Source organism: Pelecanus crispus, chromosome 22, assembly GCF_030463565.1.
Source record: "Pelecanus crispus isolate bPelCri1 chromosome 22, bPelCri1.pri, whole genome shotgun sequence".
NCBI classification, from domain to species: Eukaryota; Metazoa; Chordata; class Aves; order Pelecaniformes; family Pelecanidae; genus Pelecanus; species Pelecanus crispus.
The window spans coordinates 4399039-4412071 of NC_134664.1; the positions used below are offsets into that span (position 1 = coordinate 4399039).

At 63.4% G+C, this 13033-nt stretch overlaps 1 protein-coding gene across 2 annotated transcripts; it reads left to right on the forward strand.

The window, feature by feature from the left end:
* On the forward strand, nucleotides 1-4703 carry VANGL2 (VANGL planar cell polarity protein 2). Of its 2 annotated transcripts, none has more exons than XM_075724466.1 (7): nucleotides 1-71; nucleotides 165-285; nucleotides 1931-2538; nucleotides 3079-3215; nucleotides 3414-3549; nucleotides 3904-4135; nucleotides 4443-4703. In XM_075724466.1, exons 1-7 carry the CDS (start codon nucleotides 1-3, stop codon nucleotides 4701-4703), a joined length of 1566 nt encoding a protein of 521 aa, XP_075580581.1. The 2 variants fall into 2 exon arrangements, with proteins under 2 accessions (XP_075580581.1, XP_075580582.1); XM_075724467.1 differs by having other exon boundaries at nucleotides 3079-3209.
* Nucleotides 4704-13033: the final 8330 nt, after the last annotated feature.

The window sequence follows — 13033 nt, forward strand, 5'->3', positions numbered from 1 at the left end:
ATGGACAATGAGTCACAGTACTCGGGATATTCCTACAAGTCCGGGCATTCCCGCAGCTCCCGCAAGCACAGGTGAGGGGTCGGTGCGTGCCCGGGGGGGTCCCTGGCCCCAGTGGGTGCTGCCGCCCTGGTGCACCCACCCTGCTCCCCTCTCTTGCCTTCCAGGGACCGGCGGGACCGGCATCGCTCAAAAAGCCGGGATGGGAGCCGCGGGGACAAGTCGGTGACCATCCAAGCGCCGGGCGAGCCCTTGTTGGACAACGAGTCGACGCGGGGGGATGAGAGGGTGAGTTGGGCAGGGGGGAGGGATGGGGTCGGCATCTCCGCCCCGCCACGGGGACGCTGCCGAGGGTGGGAGCCGCCGGCGGGGCGCGGGGGCTCCCGGCATGCCTGGTGCTCCCCGGCAGAGCGGTCGAGCCGGTTGGGCTGGCCCTCGGCTGGCAGCCGGGCTCCTGCGAGCGCTGCGGCGGCGCCGGCGGGGAGGGCGGGCGGGCGGCGCGGGTGTAAATGAAGGGGGACCGGTTGTCACGGCGCCCCGGGGAAGCAGCCGGGGTGGGCATGGGCTGCCCAGGGTGGAAAACACCCTGCAGATCCAATCCCTAGGGATCCACTCCCTGGGGATCCACTCCCTAGGGATTAGCTCCGGCTCCTCGCTCGGCGCCCGCAGGTGATGCCGGCTCGGCACAATAACCGCAGCCCGGCCGCCGGCAGGATCACACGGGCGAGCAGGCTGGTGTGGGGGAGCCTCCTGCGCTGCGTCCCTCCGCCGGCCGCCCCAGCCCCGCGGTCCCACGGGGTCCCTCAGCACGAGCGGCAGCGGGGAGCAGCGCTGCCGTGACCCCCACGCTGGCTGCCAGCAGTGCCCCGGCTGCCGCGGAGCCCAGTCCCTGGCTTTAATCGTCTCCCAGCCACCTACGCAGGCGGCTCCGGCTCTTTTCATCTTCCCCCACCACGAAGTCGGCGCCGGCAGAAGCCTGGGTTTGCGGCAGCCGGGCTGCTGGCGGCTGAGCCTGCCCGGTCCAGCCGTGGCCGGAGCGAGCCGATGGCAGCGTGGGTTCACCTGGGGATGGGCTGGGATATGGACTGGTCCTCCTGGACCCTCCTCCGCTTCCCATCCCTCTGGAAAGCCCGAGAGCGTGGCTTTATTTTGCTTTTTGGAATGAAATCGCTGGCTTTCCTGCAGAAATTCAGAGAGGGGAAAAAACACGATACAATAAAACCCCAAGTTTCAGGGGTGCCAAAGCGCGGTAAAGCAGAATGTGACAGTCCGAGTGAGAGGACGGACAGATGGACAGACCCGTGGCTGTGCCGGGGTGGCGTTTTCAGCGCCTGCGGCGCAGCGTTTTCTCCCTCTGCTGAAACCCCTCGTTTTAGCTGGGAAGGAATCCAACGCGCAGGGGTCATTTCCACGCCCCTCTGGCTTGAGGAGGGGGTTTTCGGAGGTGGTGGGCGACCTGCCCGGCGCTCTGAGCTGCCGGATCACCGGTGACTCTGCCCTGGCCGGTGCGGCGCTGGAGGAGGCAGCGCCCGCCCGCGCAGCAGCGGTGAGGGTGTGTTGGGACGGCGGCCGGGCATGTTCCTTCTGGCCCCGCTAATGAGGGGGTTTGCCTGGAAGCAGGATGCTTCCCACTTCCAAAGCTGCTCTCGTCGGTGCCGGAGAGGTGGAGCGCGGCACGGAGCTGCTGATGGGGATTTCCTAGAGGGTCCCAGCCAAATCGCTGCGTCCCCCCACCCTAGGCTGAGGTTTCCGCCGCCTCCATGGGGGTGATGGCGCCAGGCAGCACGCCGGGCTTTGAGGTTTGGTGGGTGGGAGATGCTGGAGCTGGGTTGGTGTGGGGGTCCGGCGCGGCTGGCGGCTCCCCGGGGCGCTGGGCATGGGGTGGGGGGGACACATGGAGCTATCCCCCGCGTAACCCATCCACCCTTCGCAGGACGACAACTGGGGCGAGACCACCACGGTGGTGACAGGGACGTCGGAGCACAGCATCTCGCACGATGACATCACCCGCATCACCAAGGACATGGAGGACAGCGCCCACCTGGACTGCTCCCGGCACCTGGGCGTCCTTCTGGCCGGGGCGCTGGCACTGTTTGCCTTCCTCACCCCCCTCGCCTTCATGCTCCTGCCCCAGCTGCTGTGGCGGGAGGAGCTGGAGCCCTGTGGGACACCCTGCGAGGGGCTCTTCATCTCCGTGGCCTTCAAACTCCTCATCCTCCTGCTGGGCAGCTGGGCTCTCTTCTTCCGTCGCCCCAAAGCCTTCTTCCCTCGTGTCTTTGTCTTCCGAGCGTTGCTCATGGTGCTTATCTTCCTCCTCGTCGTCTCCTACTGGCTTTTCTACGGCGTGCGGATCCTGGACTCGCGGGACCGCAACTACCAGGGGGTGGTGCAGTATGCCGTCTCGCTGGTGGATGCGCTGCTCTTTGTGCACTACCTGGCCGTGGTGCTGCTGGAGCTGCGTCAGCTCCAGCCCCAGTTCACCCTCAAGGCCGTCCGCTCCGCCGACGGGGCCAGCCGCTTCTACAACGTCGGCCATCTCAGGTATGGGGGTGCCGGGGGGATGCTGCCGGGGTGGGTTCCCACGTTTGTGCGTGCGCACGTGCGTTGACATGTGTGCATGGGCACGTGTGCATGGGCATGTGTGCATGGGCATTTGTGCATGGGCACGTGCATATGTGCACGGGCACCGACGCGTGTACGTTCATAGAATCATTTTCGTTGGAAAAGACCTTCAAGGTTGTCGAGCCCTACTGTAAAATTTGTGTGTGTGCATGTGTCTATGTGCGTTCAGGCGCGTGCATTCGTGTGCGTGCAGGTGCGTGGGTGCACGCACACGCCTGCATCCACGAGCGGTTGTGCCCACGCCACCGCCCCCAGCATCAGCCGGCCGGAGGAGCCGCGCATGTGCCCCGCCGCGGGTACAGCCCCGCTCCCCCCGCGGGACGAGAGGTCCCTGCAGCACCACGAGGCGCCCGTCCCTCCCTCCTCGTCCTGCCCCAGCTGCGTGTGCCCCCCGCCCTCGGCGCGCCGCTAACCGGCTCTCTGTGCCCCCGCCCCGTGCCCGGCCGTGTCTCCCTGCAGCATCCAGCGAGCAGCCGTGTGGATCCTGGAGAACTATTACCACGATTTCCCGGTCTACAACCCTGCCCTCCTCAACCTGCCAAAATCCGTCCTGTCCAAGAAAATGTCCGGGTTTAAAGTCTATTCCCTCGGCGAGGGTGAGCTCCCCTTCCCTTGGCTTCTCCTCTCGTTCTCTCTCCTCCTTCCCTTCCCCATCCCTGTGTTTTCCTCTCCGGAGGCTCCTCAGCTCCGGAGAGCCCAGGGCGGGATCGCCACAGCCTGGCCGTGGGGCAGGGGGAGCATCGGGCACCCCAGAGCCCCCCGACTCCTCTCTAACCTCGCCCTTTTCCCTCCAGAAAACACAACAAACAACTCCACGGGCCAGTCCCGGGCCGTCATCGCGGCGGCTGCCCGGAGGCGCGACAACAGCCACAACGAGTATTACTACGAGGAGGCAGAGCACGAGCGCAGGGTGCGGAAGCGCCGCGCCAGGTACGGAGCCGGCGGCGGGGACCGGGCTCTATGCGGCACCGGGCGCCCCATTGCGTGTGCCCAAGGGGTGCCCATCCCAGGACCCCCCTGTGCAGGCGGGGGGGAGGTGGGGCTCCCGGGGTCACATCCAGCCCCCCAGGACATGGTGCCCCTGCTCTCGGGGCAGCGCATCCCAAGCCTGGCTGTTGCGTGGCACAGCCAGACCTCCCCCAAAGCTGTTTTGGGGTGGAGGCTGGGTTCCTGCCGTCCATGGGTAGGCAGGAGGCCAGCGGGTCCCCCCAAGCCCAGGGCATCTCCTGCCCGTGGCCAGACTCCGCCCTGCTGCAGCCGCGTCCGTGGCTTTCCTCCCGGCAGGCTGGTGGTGGCGGTGGAAGAAGCCTTCACCCACATCAAGCGGCTGCAGGAGGAGGACCAGAAGAACCCCCGGGAGATCATGGACCCACGGGAGGCAGCTCAGGCCATCTTCGCCTCCATGGCCCGGGCCATGCAGAAATACCTGCGCACCACCAAGCAGCAGCCCTACCACACCATGGAGAGCATCCTGCAGCACCTCGAGTTCTGCATCACCCACGACATGACGCCCAAGGTGCGCGGGGGGCACGGCGAGGCGGGACGGGTCTCCGGGTTTGCCCAAGAGCTTGGTCCAGAGCGTGAGGACGTGGCTGGGGTTTTTTCCCCACCGTGTGAGAGCATCCCCCCGGGAGGTACAGGGGGTTGGGGGACAGAGCCAGAAAAGCGGGTGTAACCCCAAGGGAGCAACGCGCAGCGTTGGGAACCAGCCGCGCGGGGACGTTTTTCCTGCAGGACCTGCCGAGCAGCTTGAGGCTGCAAAAAAAAAAAAATAGGCTGGGCCGTAGGAAGGCGACGTTCACGTGTCCTTTCCCTCCTCCAAGGCGTTCCTGGAGCGGTACCTGACGGCCGGGCCCACCATCCAGTACCACAAGGACCGCTGGCTGGCCAAGCAGTGGACGCTGGTCAGCGAGGAGCCGGTGACGAACGGCCTGAAAGATGGGGTGGTCTTCGTGCTGAAGCGCCAGGACTTCAGCCTCGTGGTGAGCACCAAGAAGATCCCTTTCTTCAAGCTTTCGGAGGAGTTCGTGGACCCCAAGTCGCACAAGTTCGTCATGAGGCTGCAGTCGGAGACCTCCGTGTGAGCTGAAGAGGGATGGAGAAGGGTTGGGGGGAGACCCTCTCCGGACCCCTCCGTCTCGTCCTCCCCGTCTCCACCGGGGCTCAGGGAGGCCACGGCTCGAGGGCAGAACTGTGGCGGGCGCCGGGAAGCAGCACCCACGCCCAGCTCCATCACCTACCAGTGACCACTCGCCCTCCGCCTCGGCTTGGCCCCCGTTGGGGTGGGCTGAGCCCCTTCCTCCTCCTCCCCGAAACCCAGGTCCGTGTAGCATCCCCCCAGAAGGCGCAGCCGGCGGAGGACAGCAGCACGGCCAGGAAGGAGACGGCGTTTCGGTGCCATAACCCAAGGGCTAACTCTACACGTTCTTCACCAGCGACTTCAAGCACCATCAGGTCCCAAGGACCTTCTGCGCTTGCCCATTTTCTACCTGGCAGCTGTCCTGGCTCTGACCTTAAACCACCGCCCGCCGTCTGGGGCTGGTTTTTAATCCTAGAGATTTTTTGGGGGAGTATTTTGCAAACACCTCTGCGATCCGTGGCTGCTATGAAAACCTCCCCCAGCATCCAAGACACCGGAGCGGTGATGCTCCTGGCTGTAGGAACGTCCTCCTCGCCTCTCTGCTGATGGTTTCCGTGCTCAGCTCGTAACAAAAGCAAGTGAAAGTCAGGTTTTTAAGAGAAGCAGAAGCGGTTTCTTAAGTGGTTTCCCTGCTCCCGAGGCAACCTGTGTCCCTGGCCCCAGCAGCATCCCTGTGGGACTTCCCCACGCCGGTTGGAGCTGCAGCCGTGGGGTGCAGCAGCTTAAAATGTCTCTCGGGGTGCAATCCTGGACCCGGCGCCAGCGGGGGGAATGAAACGAGGGGTTCCTGGCGAGGGCGATGAGGGCTCGTGGCTCAGTGAGGTCCTTAATTAATGTCCCATGGTGGCCCAGGGTGGTCCCACGAGCGGGAGCTGGCTGGCCGTCAGGGATGCAAAAGCTTTTGCTTTCCCTTGGTTTTGTTAAGGTCGCAAATACCTCATGGATTTATTTTCTTTTTTTTTTTTTCCCCTGCTCTGCCCGGCCACGCCGTGCCGGGCTGGGGGGCCCATGGGGTCGGGGCGGGCTGTGGCTGGGCAGGGGAGGGTTGGGTTGGTCGTGGGAGCTGCCAGATTTCATCCCAGGGAGGTGAGCGCTTGGAGGTGATTTTGGTTTATTTTGTCCTAAGCACTGAACGGGGCGGGGGGCACCGACGCCGCTTGGGCCGTGGCACGCCGGCCACGTGTGCACCCCAGAGGGGCCGGGGGCTTCCCCAGTAAGTACCAGTAGCAACGTTAAGGTGCTGGAGGGGTCCTGGGGGTCTGTCCCCACCCGGGCTCTGCGCTGCTCGGGGCTGGCTTTCCTGATTTCCAGGAAATCTCCGTTTTTCGGGAGTCTCTAGCCCCTGCCTGAGCTTCCCTCGTCTTCCAGCCCCTCGAGGCTGAAGGACCCGGGTCCCCCCCCCCGAGGCCCCCCGCTCCATCAGTGCTGCTGCTGCTGGGAGCCCATTTTGGGGTGTTTTACTGCAAAAAAGACTTCAGTGAGTGCGAGCGGACGGGTCGGCCAGGGAGGGGAGATTTTCCACTTGGAGTTTAAGAAGAATAAACCCTTTTTTGTTCGTTTTTGGTTTTGTTTTTGGTTTTGTTTTGGTTTTTTTTTTCCCCCCCACAGAGCTGAGACCTTGTGCATGCGTGTAGAAAATTGTAAAATGTAAAATTGTTTTTTAATATATAAAAAGCTTGTTTTTACAGTTTGCAGTGGATTGAAGCATTATGGCAGTGGTAGGAAGTTTTGTTGGTTGTTTTTTGTTTTTTTTTTTTTCCATAGAGGAACTAAAATTGTACAAATTTTTTTTTTTTTATAAAATAAACCCATTTTGACTTTTTTTTTTTTTTTTCTCTCCCCTCCTTTCGTCTTCCTGCACCTGGTGCTTTGGGGCGAGGCAGCTGGTTTCGTTCCCCGCCCCGCTCCCGCCCGCAGCCTGCGCAGGCCGGGCAGCGCAGAGGTGCCGCGCTGGCGGGACGTGGCCTCGCGGGAGCACTCGGAGGGGAACCGGTCCTGCCCTCGGCGGGTGCTCGGTGCAGGACAAGGGCTGGGGCTTGCTGGGGCCACGGGTTTAGGGTCCATGGGGCCAAGGATTTGGGGTGTACAGGGGCCAAAGGTTTGGGGTTTGTAGGGCCGAGGAATTGGGGTTTATGGGGGCCAAGGGTTCGGGGTTTGAGGGGCCAAGGGCTTGGAGTTTATGGGGGCCAAGGATTTGGGGTCTGTGGGGCCAAGGATTTGGGCTTTATGGAGCCAAGGATTTGGGCTATAGGGGCCAAGGGTTGGGGCTATAGGGGCCAAGGGTTTGGGCTTTATGGAGCCAAGGATTTGGGGTCTGTGGGGCCAAGGATTTGGGCTATAGGGGCCAAGGGTTGGGGCTATAGGGGCCAAGGGTTGGGGCTTTATGGGGGCCAAGGATTTGGGCTATAGGGGCCAAGGATTTGGGCTATATGGGGCCAAGGATTTGGGCTATAGGAGCCAAGGGTTTGGGCTTTATGGAGCCAAGGATTTGGGCTATAGGGGCCAAGGATTTGGGCTATATGGGGCCAAGGGTTTGGGCTTTATGGGGCCAAGGGTTTGGGCTTTATGGAGCCAAGGTTTTGGGGCTTGTGGGAGCCAAGGATTTGGGATTTACGGGACAAACAGCTTGGAGCCTAACGGGGCCAAGGGTTTGTGATTTGTGGGGCCAAAGTTTTGGGGGTTGAGGGGCCAAGGGCTTGGAGTTTATGGGGACCAAGGATTTGGGGTCTGTGGGACAAAGGGTTTGGGGTTTGTGGGGCCAGGGATTTGGGCTATAGGGGCCAAGGGTTTGGGCTATAGGGGCCCAGCGTTTTGGATCTGTGAGGGCGGGGGCTTGGGGTTCATAGGGCCAAGGGTTTGGGGCACCAAGGGATTTGGGCTTTAGGGGGCCAGGGGCTGGGGACGAGCCGAGGCCAGCGGGCGCAGCTGCTCTGCCGCCCCTCAGTGCAGAGCGGAGAAATGCCCAAACCCTCCCGGGGGGGCCAAGGCCCATCCCCTTTGCTGGGGGAGCGAGTGTGTCCCCCCCCAGCTCCCTGGGGGGGCTGCAGAGCTGCTCCCAGCCTCCAGAGCCTGCGCGCTGCTGCCTGCGGTCGCCTCGCTGCGACGGCCGCGGCCGTGGCTGCGCCGGCACCTGTGCCCCCCCCGGCACCCACCTGCAGCTCCGAGCGGACCAGGGGCGCCGACACCTCGGCTTGTGGGGGGCCCCGCTGCAGCAACGGCAGCGCTGATTCACTGGGAGCCAGCGTCGGCGTTTCCTTTGGCTTTAGCACCTTCGCTCTCCCTCTAACTCGGCCCCGGGCCGCCCCCGGGCCCCCTCCCCACGCCGTGCCCCGCTCCTTGCAGGAGGGTGTTTGCTGTAGGTGGGGGGAGCAGAGCGAGGGGAAACTGAGGCACGGCGGCGCAACAGCAGCGCTGTCCCCGGCAGCGGGGACAGGAGCCAGCCCCTGCGTGCACGCAGGGAGGGACTCGGGGGGTGCTGGCCCCCCAGCCAAGCCGTGCTGGGGCTCAGGGTCCCCCCCCAAGCTCCTCATTTCCCTGGGGACATTCTTGCTTCTCCCAGGGCGCGTTACCCACGGGGGCTGCCTGGGGTGTTTGTTTCCAGCCCTCGCCCCATCTTTGCCCTGTGATGAGTTCAGCAGTCATCTGACGAGCTGCTGGCCCGGGGGCTGGGGGAGGGCGGGTTATTTCAGTCCTGTGTGGGTTTGGGTGGTTTTGGGGTGGTTTTTTTTTTTTTTTTTTTTTTTCTTTTTTTCCCCTCCGTGAGTGAGCAGCACAAGCAGCTCCTTCCCCCAGCCGCCTCGGTGTGGGCTGGCCGCCAGCCACCTCTGCTCCGTTCCAAGACACGGGGAAAAAGTGATGGCTGGGCTGGGCAGGGGGTGCTGCCAGCCCCGGCAGAGAAAGCCCAGGTGTTCCGGGGTGAAATCCTGCTTTATTGGCTTGGCTGTGCCCGGCGCAGGTGCCCCGAGTCCCCGTCCTCGCACGCGGGGCACAGCAGTAGCGGCACACGCCTGGCCATGTCCCACGTGCGTCCCTGTCCCGCGCGGGTCCCCGTTCCCACCGGGATTTGGGCGCACGCCCAAGCATCCATAGGAAGGGCCGAGGCGGCACGCAATGCTCGCGGCCCCCAGCCACCGCCTGGCCCCCGGCCGGGAGCATGGTCCGGCGCGGTCCCCGCGGCCCTCGGGGTTGCCTCGTGCTCCCTGGGGGTGTCTGGAAGCCACTGGGCTCCCCCGGGGGCCCTCAGTCAGCACCGGGCTCCCCGCAGCAGCTGGCACCGCTGGCAGCTGGGGGGGTGTCAGGCTGGGGAGAAGCAAAATCGGGTGCTGGGGGGGGGCACAAACCCTGCCCAGGGACCCGCGCGGGCTGGAGGGGCTGGGGCTCAGCTGGCCGCTGCGCCGCACTGGGGTGAAATACCTGGGGCAGCAGCGGCTGGGGCGGGGGGGGGGTCCGGCTCGCAGAAGGTGGTTTCGCTGTGCTCCAAGGCTGGGGGTTTCTCCGGCCCCTTCCTCTCCGCCTGCAAGAGAGGCGGCGGCTGGCTGAGGAGCTGCGCCGAGCATCCTCGTCACCTGCCTCCAGCACACAACGCGGCCGCAGTGGATGGGGAAACTGAGGCACGGGCTGGGGCTTGCCCAAAGCCGTGCAGGGCCCGAAAAGCAGCACTCAGCCCCCTCAGCTCGGCGCTGCCGGCAAGAGGCTCCCCGTGAGCCGGGCTTACCTGGGGAGCGGGGATTATCGGGGTGGTGTCGTGGGTAGGGAGGTGGTCCAGGGCTCCCAGATCTGCAATGCAACGAGCTGGGATGTGAATCGTGGCGCTGAGACCGGGTCAGCGATGGTGTAACGAGACGCCCTGGCCTCGTGGGGCTCCGGCTGAGCCCGTCTTACCCGAAGAGTCACTGGCGGAGGCGGCTTGGTCCTGGCTCCCTGCGGGCCAGGGCAGACACGGGTGTTACCACCGCGGGGCCGAACGGGCTTTGCAAAAAGCCCAGCAAGGCCCTCCTGGGAGGCAGCGTGGGGCAAGAGCTGGCGAACTTTCAGTTTGGCTTTGCAGGAGAGAAAAACATTCCCCAAGCTTGAGATTTGTGTTACAGCAGAGAAGGAGAAGCCCCAGGGGGGAAAGGGGAGAGCTGGCACTGAGATGCAAAACTGAGCAGAAAAGGGAGTTGTGGGTTAAACTTTTAAAGCCAGATGTGAGCAAGAGGGACCCCTCCCCAAGGGGCTAAGCCGTGGCCAGAGGGGTTTCTGGGGACGGTCTCTGGCTGGTGCAAGGGCCAGATCCTGCTCCCGCCCCAGCATGAAGCCAGACCCCCCCTCACCGAGCCACACCAGAATAACTGCCTTTTTGCGGCACTTCTCTATGCTTTGAGGATGTGGGCTGTGAGCTGGCTGTCACCCTTTCCTGCCAATGCGGTGTGCAGCTGCGCGAAGGGGGGGACGTCGGTGTCCCGGTGGGGGAGCTCACCTTCCCCCTTGGTCCGCCGGTAGGTGAAGAAGAGCACGATCAGAGCAACCACCACAAAAATGGCAGGGGACCAGTACCTGATGGGAACAGCCACTGCGTTTTCTATGGGAAGAGGAAGAGATAGGAGAGGTGGGCAAGCTGCCTGCAAAGGTGGCTCGGGGGGTTGCCAGGCACTGGGGGGTCCCTGGGGGGATGCAGGACCCTCCAAGGATGGTGGCACATCCCCAAGCCGCAGCTCTTCCTTTCTCTGTGGGACTCACGTGTTTTGTTTCCTGCGGCACCTGCTTGTGTCGGCACAGGGGTGGTGATGGGGTCCCCAGTCCGAGGGGCTGGGGTGACTGTTGGCCACGTCATCAGCTTGTCCACCTGCCCGGTGGCTGTGGTGGGGTCTCCCATGGGCTCCGGGACATCGTCACGCTGCGTGGTGCTTTGGTGCCCGGGCTCCGGGACATCATCGCGCTGCGTGGTGCTTTGGTGCCCGGGCTCCTCTTTTTTGAGGACGAAAGCTGGGAACGAGGGTCATCAATTTGTGTTAATGCCTCCCCAGGCTAGAACCACCCCCAAGGATCAGGAACAGGGCTGGGGGCTGCGCTGGCCCCACCGTGGCCCTGCACCGGGCGCACAGCCTGCACCGCAGCTCTGCAGCTTGGTGACAGGCAAGGCAGGAGCGACAGCGAGCTAGCCCACATCCCTCCAGCCTCCAGTGACTTGGGACGGAGGTGTGGGGCTGGGGGAGCATCACCGTCCCACATCCTGCCGCCGTGGCGAGCAGCCGGCTTCACAGCGCTCTCTCACACCGCACGGTCTCTGCCGAGACGAACCCCCCGCTAACGAAGAAGGCGCTAACAGCAGCAGCACCGCGGTGGAGGCCAGGCCGAGGGCTTGCTCTAAGTCGTGCATGGCCACGCGCTGCCGGGCAGCGTCACGCTGACGCAGCCCCTGTGGAGCTGCTGGAGGTTGGGCAACGGGCGGCGGTGCCAGCACGGACAGGCGCTCTGCAGTGCCGAAACGGGGTCCCCAGGCAAACCAGCCCACAGCCGCTACGCTCCCGGCTGTGAAAGGCGCAGGGAGCTCAGCGAGCATCCCCGCTGCTTGGCCAGCAAAGGGCTGGGCAGGACCGGGGGAGCCCAGGGCATGGGTTTGCGGCACCGCTGGGTGCTGGGAGAGCCCAGGGAACCCCAAACCACCCCCCACCCACAAGCCAGACCCAAGCCAAGCAATGAAGCAGGCGGCCTGAGCCTTGCCTCCGCCGAAACGGCCAGGCGAGCATCCTGCCCTGCTGCAAAAGGTCACCCAGGAAGGCACCGTGGCATCGCACCCGCTGCCTTCACATCACCCCTTCCTCCCCCTCCCTCCGGCCCCACAGCTGGAGGGACCCCCCCGCCCCAGGACCCCCCGCCCCAGGACCCCCCGCCGCCCTCCCAGCCCCACTCACCAGCTCCAGAGCAGAGCACTGCGATGCAGAGCCACCCCGTCCCGACACCTCTCGGCTCCATCCTCCTCTGCCCCACCGAGCTTTCCACCGCCGCTCCCCCTCTTGCAATGTCTTCCTTCCCCTTTCTGCCCAGCCAACAGCTTCCTGTGAGCTCAAACGTGTTGGCACTGAAATAGGGTGATTAACGGCCAGGAATCATCCCGGGGGGTCATTCTGGGGCTGTGCCTGGGGTGAGGATGGAGCCCCATCAGCCATCGGCGTGGGCGAAGGCAGAGGTGATGCTCCAGCCCTGCCCCGGCTCCCTTTGGGCCAGTCCCCGGTGCCATCGCTGCCGTTTTAAGCCCTGTCCAGGCTGGGGATTGGCGTTACAAGGACAGATTTGGTGCCACATGGATGAATCCCTGGGTAAAATGCATGACCCACTGAGGTATATATTTTTAATTGATCGGCCTGAATTTGAGGAACTCAAAAACAAGCCTGTCGCATACTGTGAAAATACAGAGAATAAACAAATTACTCCACGGGCTCGTCAATAATGGACTGTTTTCCCCCAAAATAATATGCAGACAGAAATTGAGCCCAGATGTGTCTTGCATTTTTATTCCAGTAGCTCCTAGAGGGCTCTCCTGTGCCAGGCACTTCAAAGAAATCTCCGGTTTCATCCCTGAATAATTTACTACCCGCACAGACAAGACAAAGAGCAGGGGGAAGCGGCACACACGGGAAGAGGCTTCCTAGCGTGGGCGGCATCTGTCTGTCCAGCGGCACTGGAAAATTGATGCCAACGTGCATGTTTTGCTCAGCTGCCAGCTCTGGGTGGGTTTGGGGAGCAGGGAGGGTGGGGACGTGCCCTGTGCCCCACCTGCTGCCCCTGGACACCGGCGCGGCCCTGCAGCGTCCCAGGGGACCGCAAGCAGCTCGCCGGCGGCAGAAAGTGATGCTGAGCATGGCACAGTGGTGCTGCGAGGTTTGGAAGGTCCCTGGCAGGCCCGGGAGCAGCGAGTGCTGGGGAAGCAGCGGGCACCGAAACCACAGCAGCCTGGGTGTGTGCGCCCGGGCAAAGGTACACGTTTCCTTTTTCAGCTTTCTACTACCAAGTGTTATTTTTGCTTTCTCTTGGTTTAGCAACCAAACGAAGCAGTAAAAGTATTGGGCAATTTTAAAAGTATAGCAAAAAAAAAAATTAAAAAGGGCTCTAAGAGGTTGCTCAAGTTTTCCTGTCCTATTGTCCTGAGGCTCCGCACCACGAGGTGCATGCAGGGCGAATCCCAGACTCATCAGCTCATGTCCTTGCCCCAGGAGGGCTGGGTTTGCAGCCAGTTTTGGTCCATGTTCCTTGGTCTGGTCAGAGAGGGCAGAAAGGAGCCCAAACCCCAAAACA

Coding starts and splice junctions, on each gene's coding strand:
- VANGL2 (XM_075724466.1), top strand. CDS start 1: ATGGACAATGAGTCACAGTACTCGGGATATTCCTACAAGTCCGGGCAT. Junction 286..1,930: donor CGACGCGGGGGGATGAGAGG/GTGAGTTGGGCA, acceptor CACCCTTCGCAG/GACGACAACTGGGGCGAGAC. Junction 4,136..4,442: donor CCCACGACATGACGCCCAAG/GTGCGCGGGGGG, acceptor CCCTCCTCCAAG/GCGTTCCTGGAGCGGTACCT.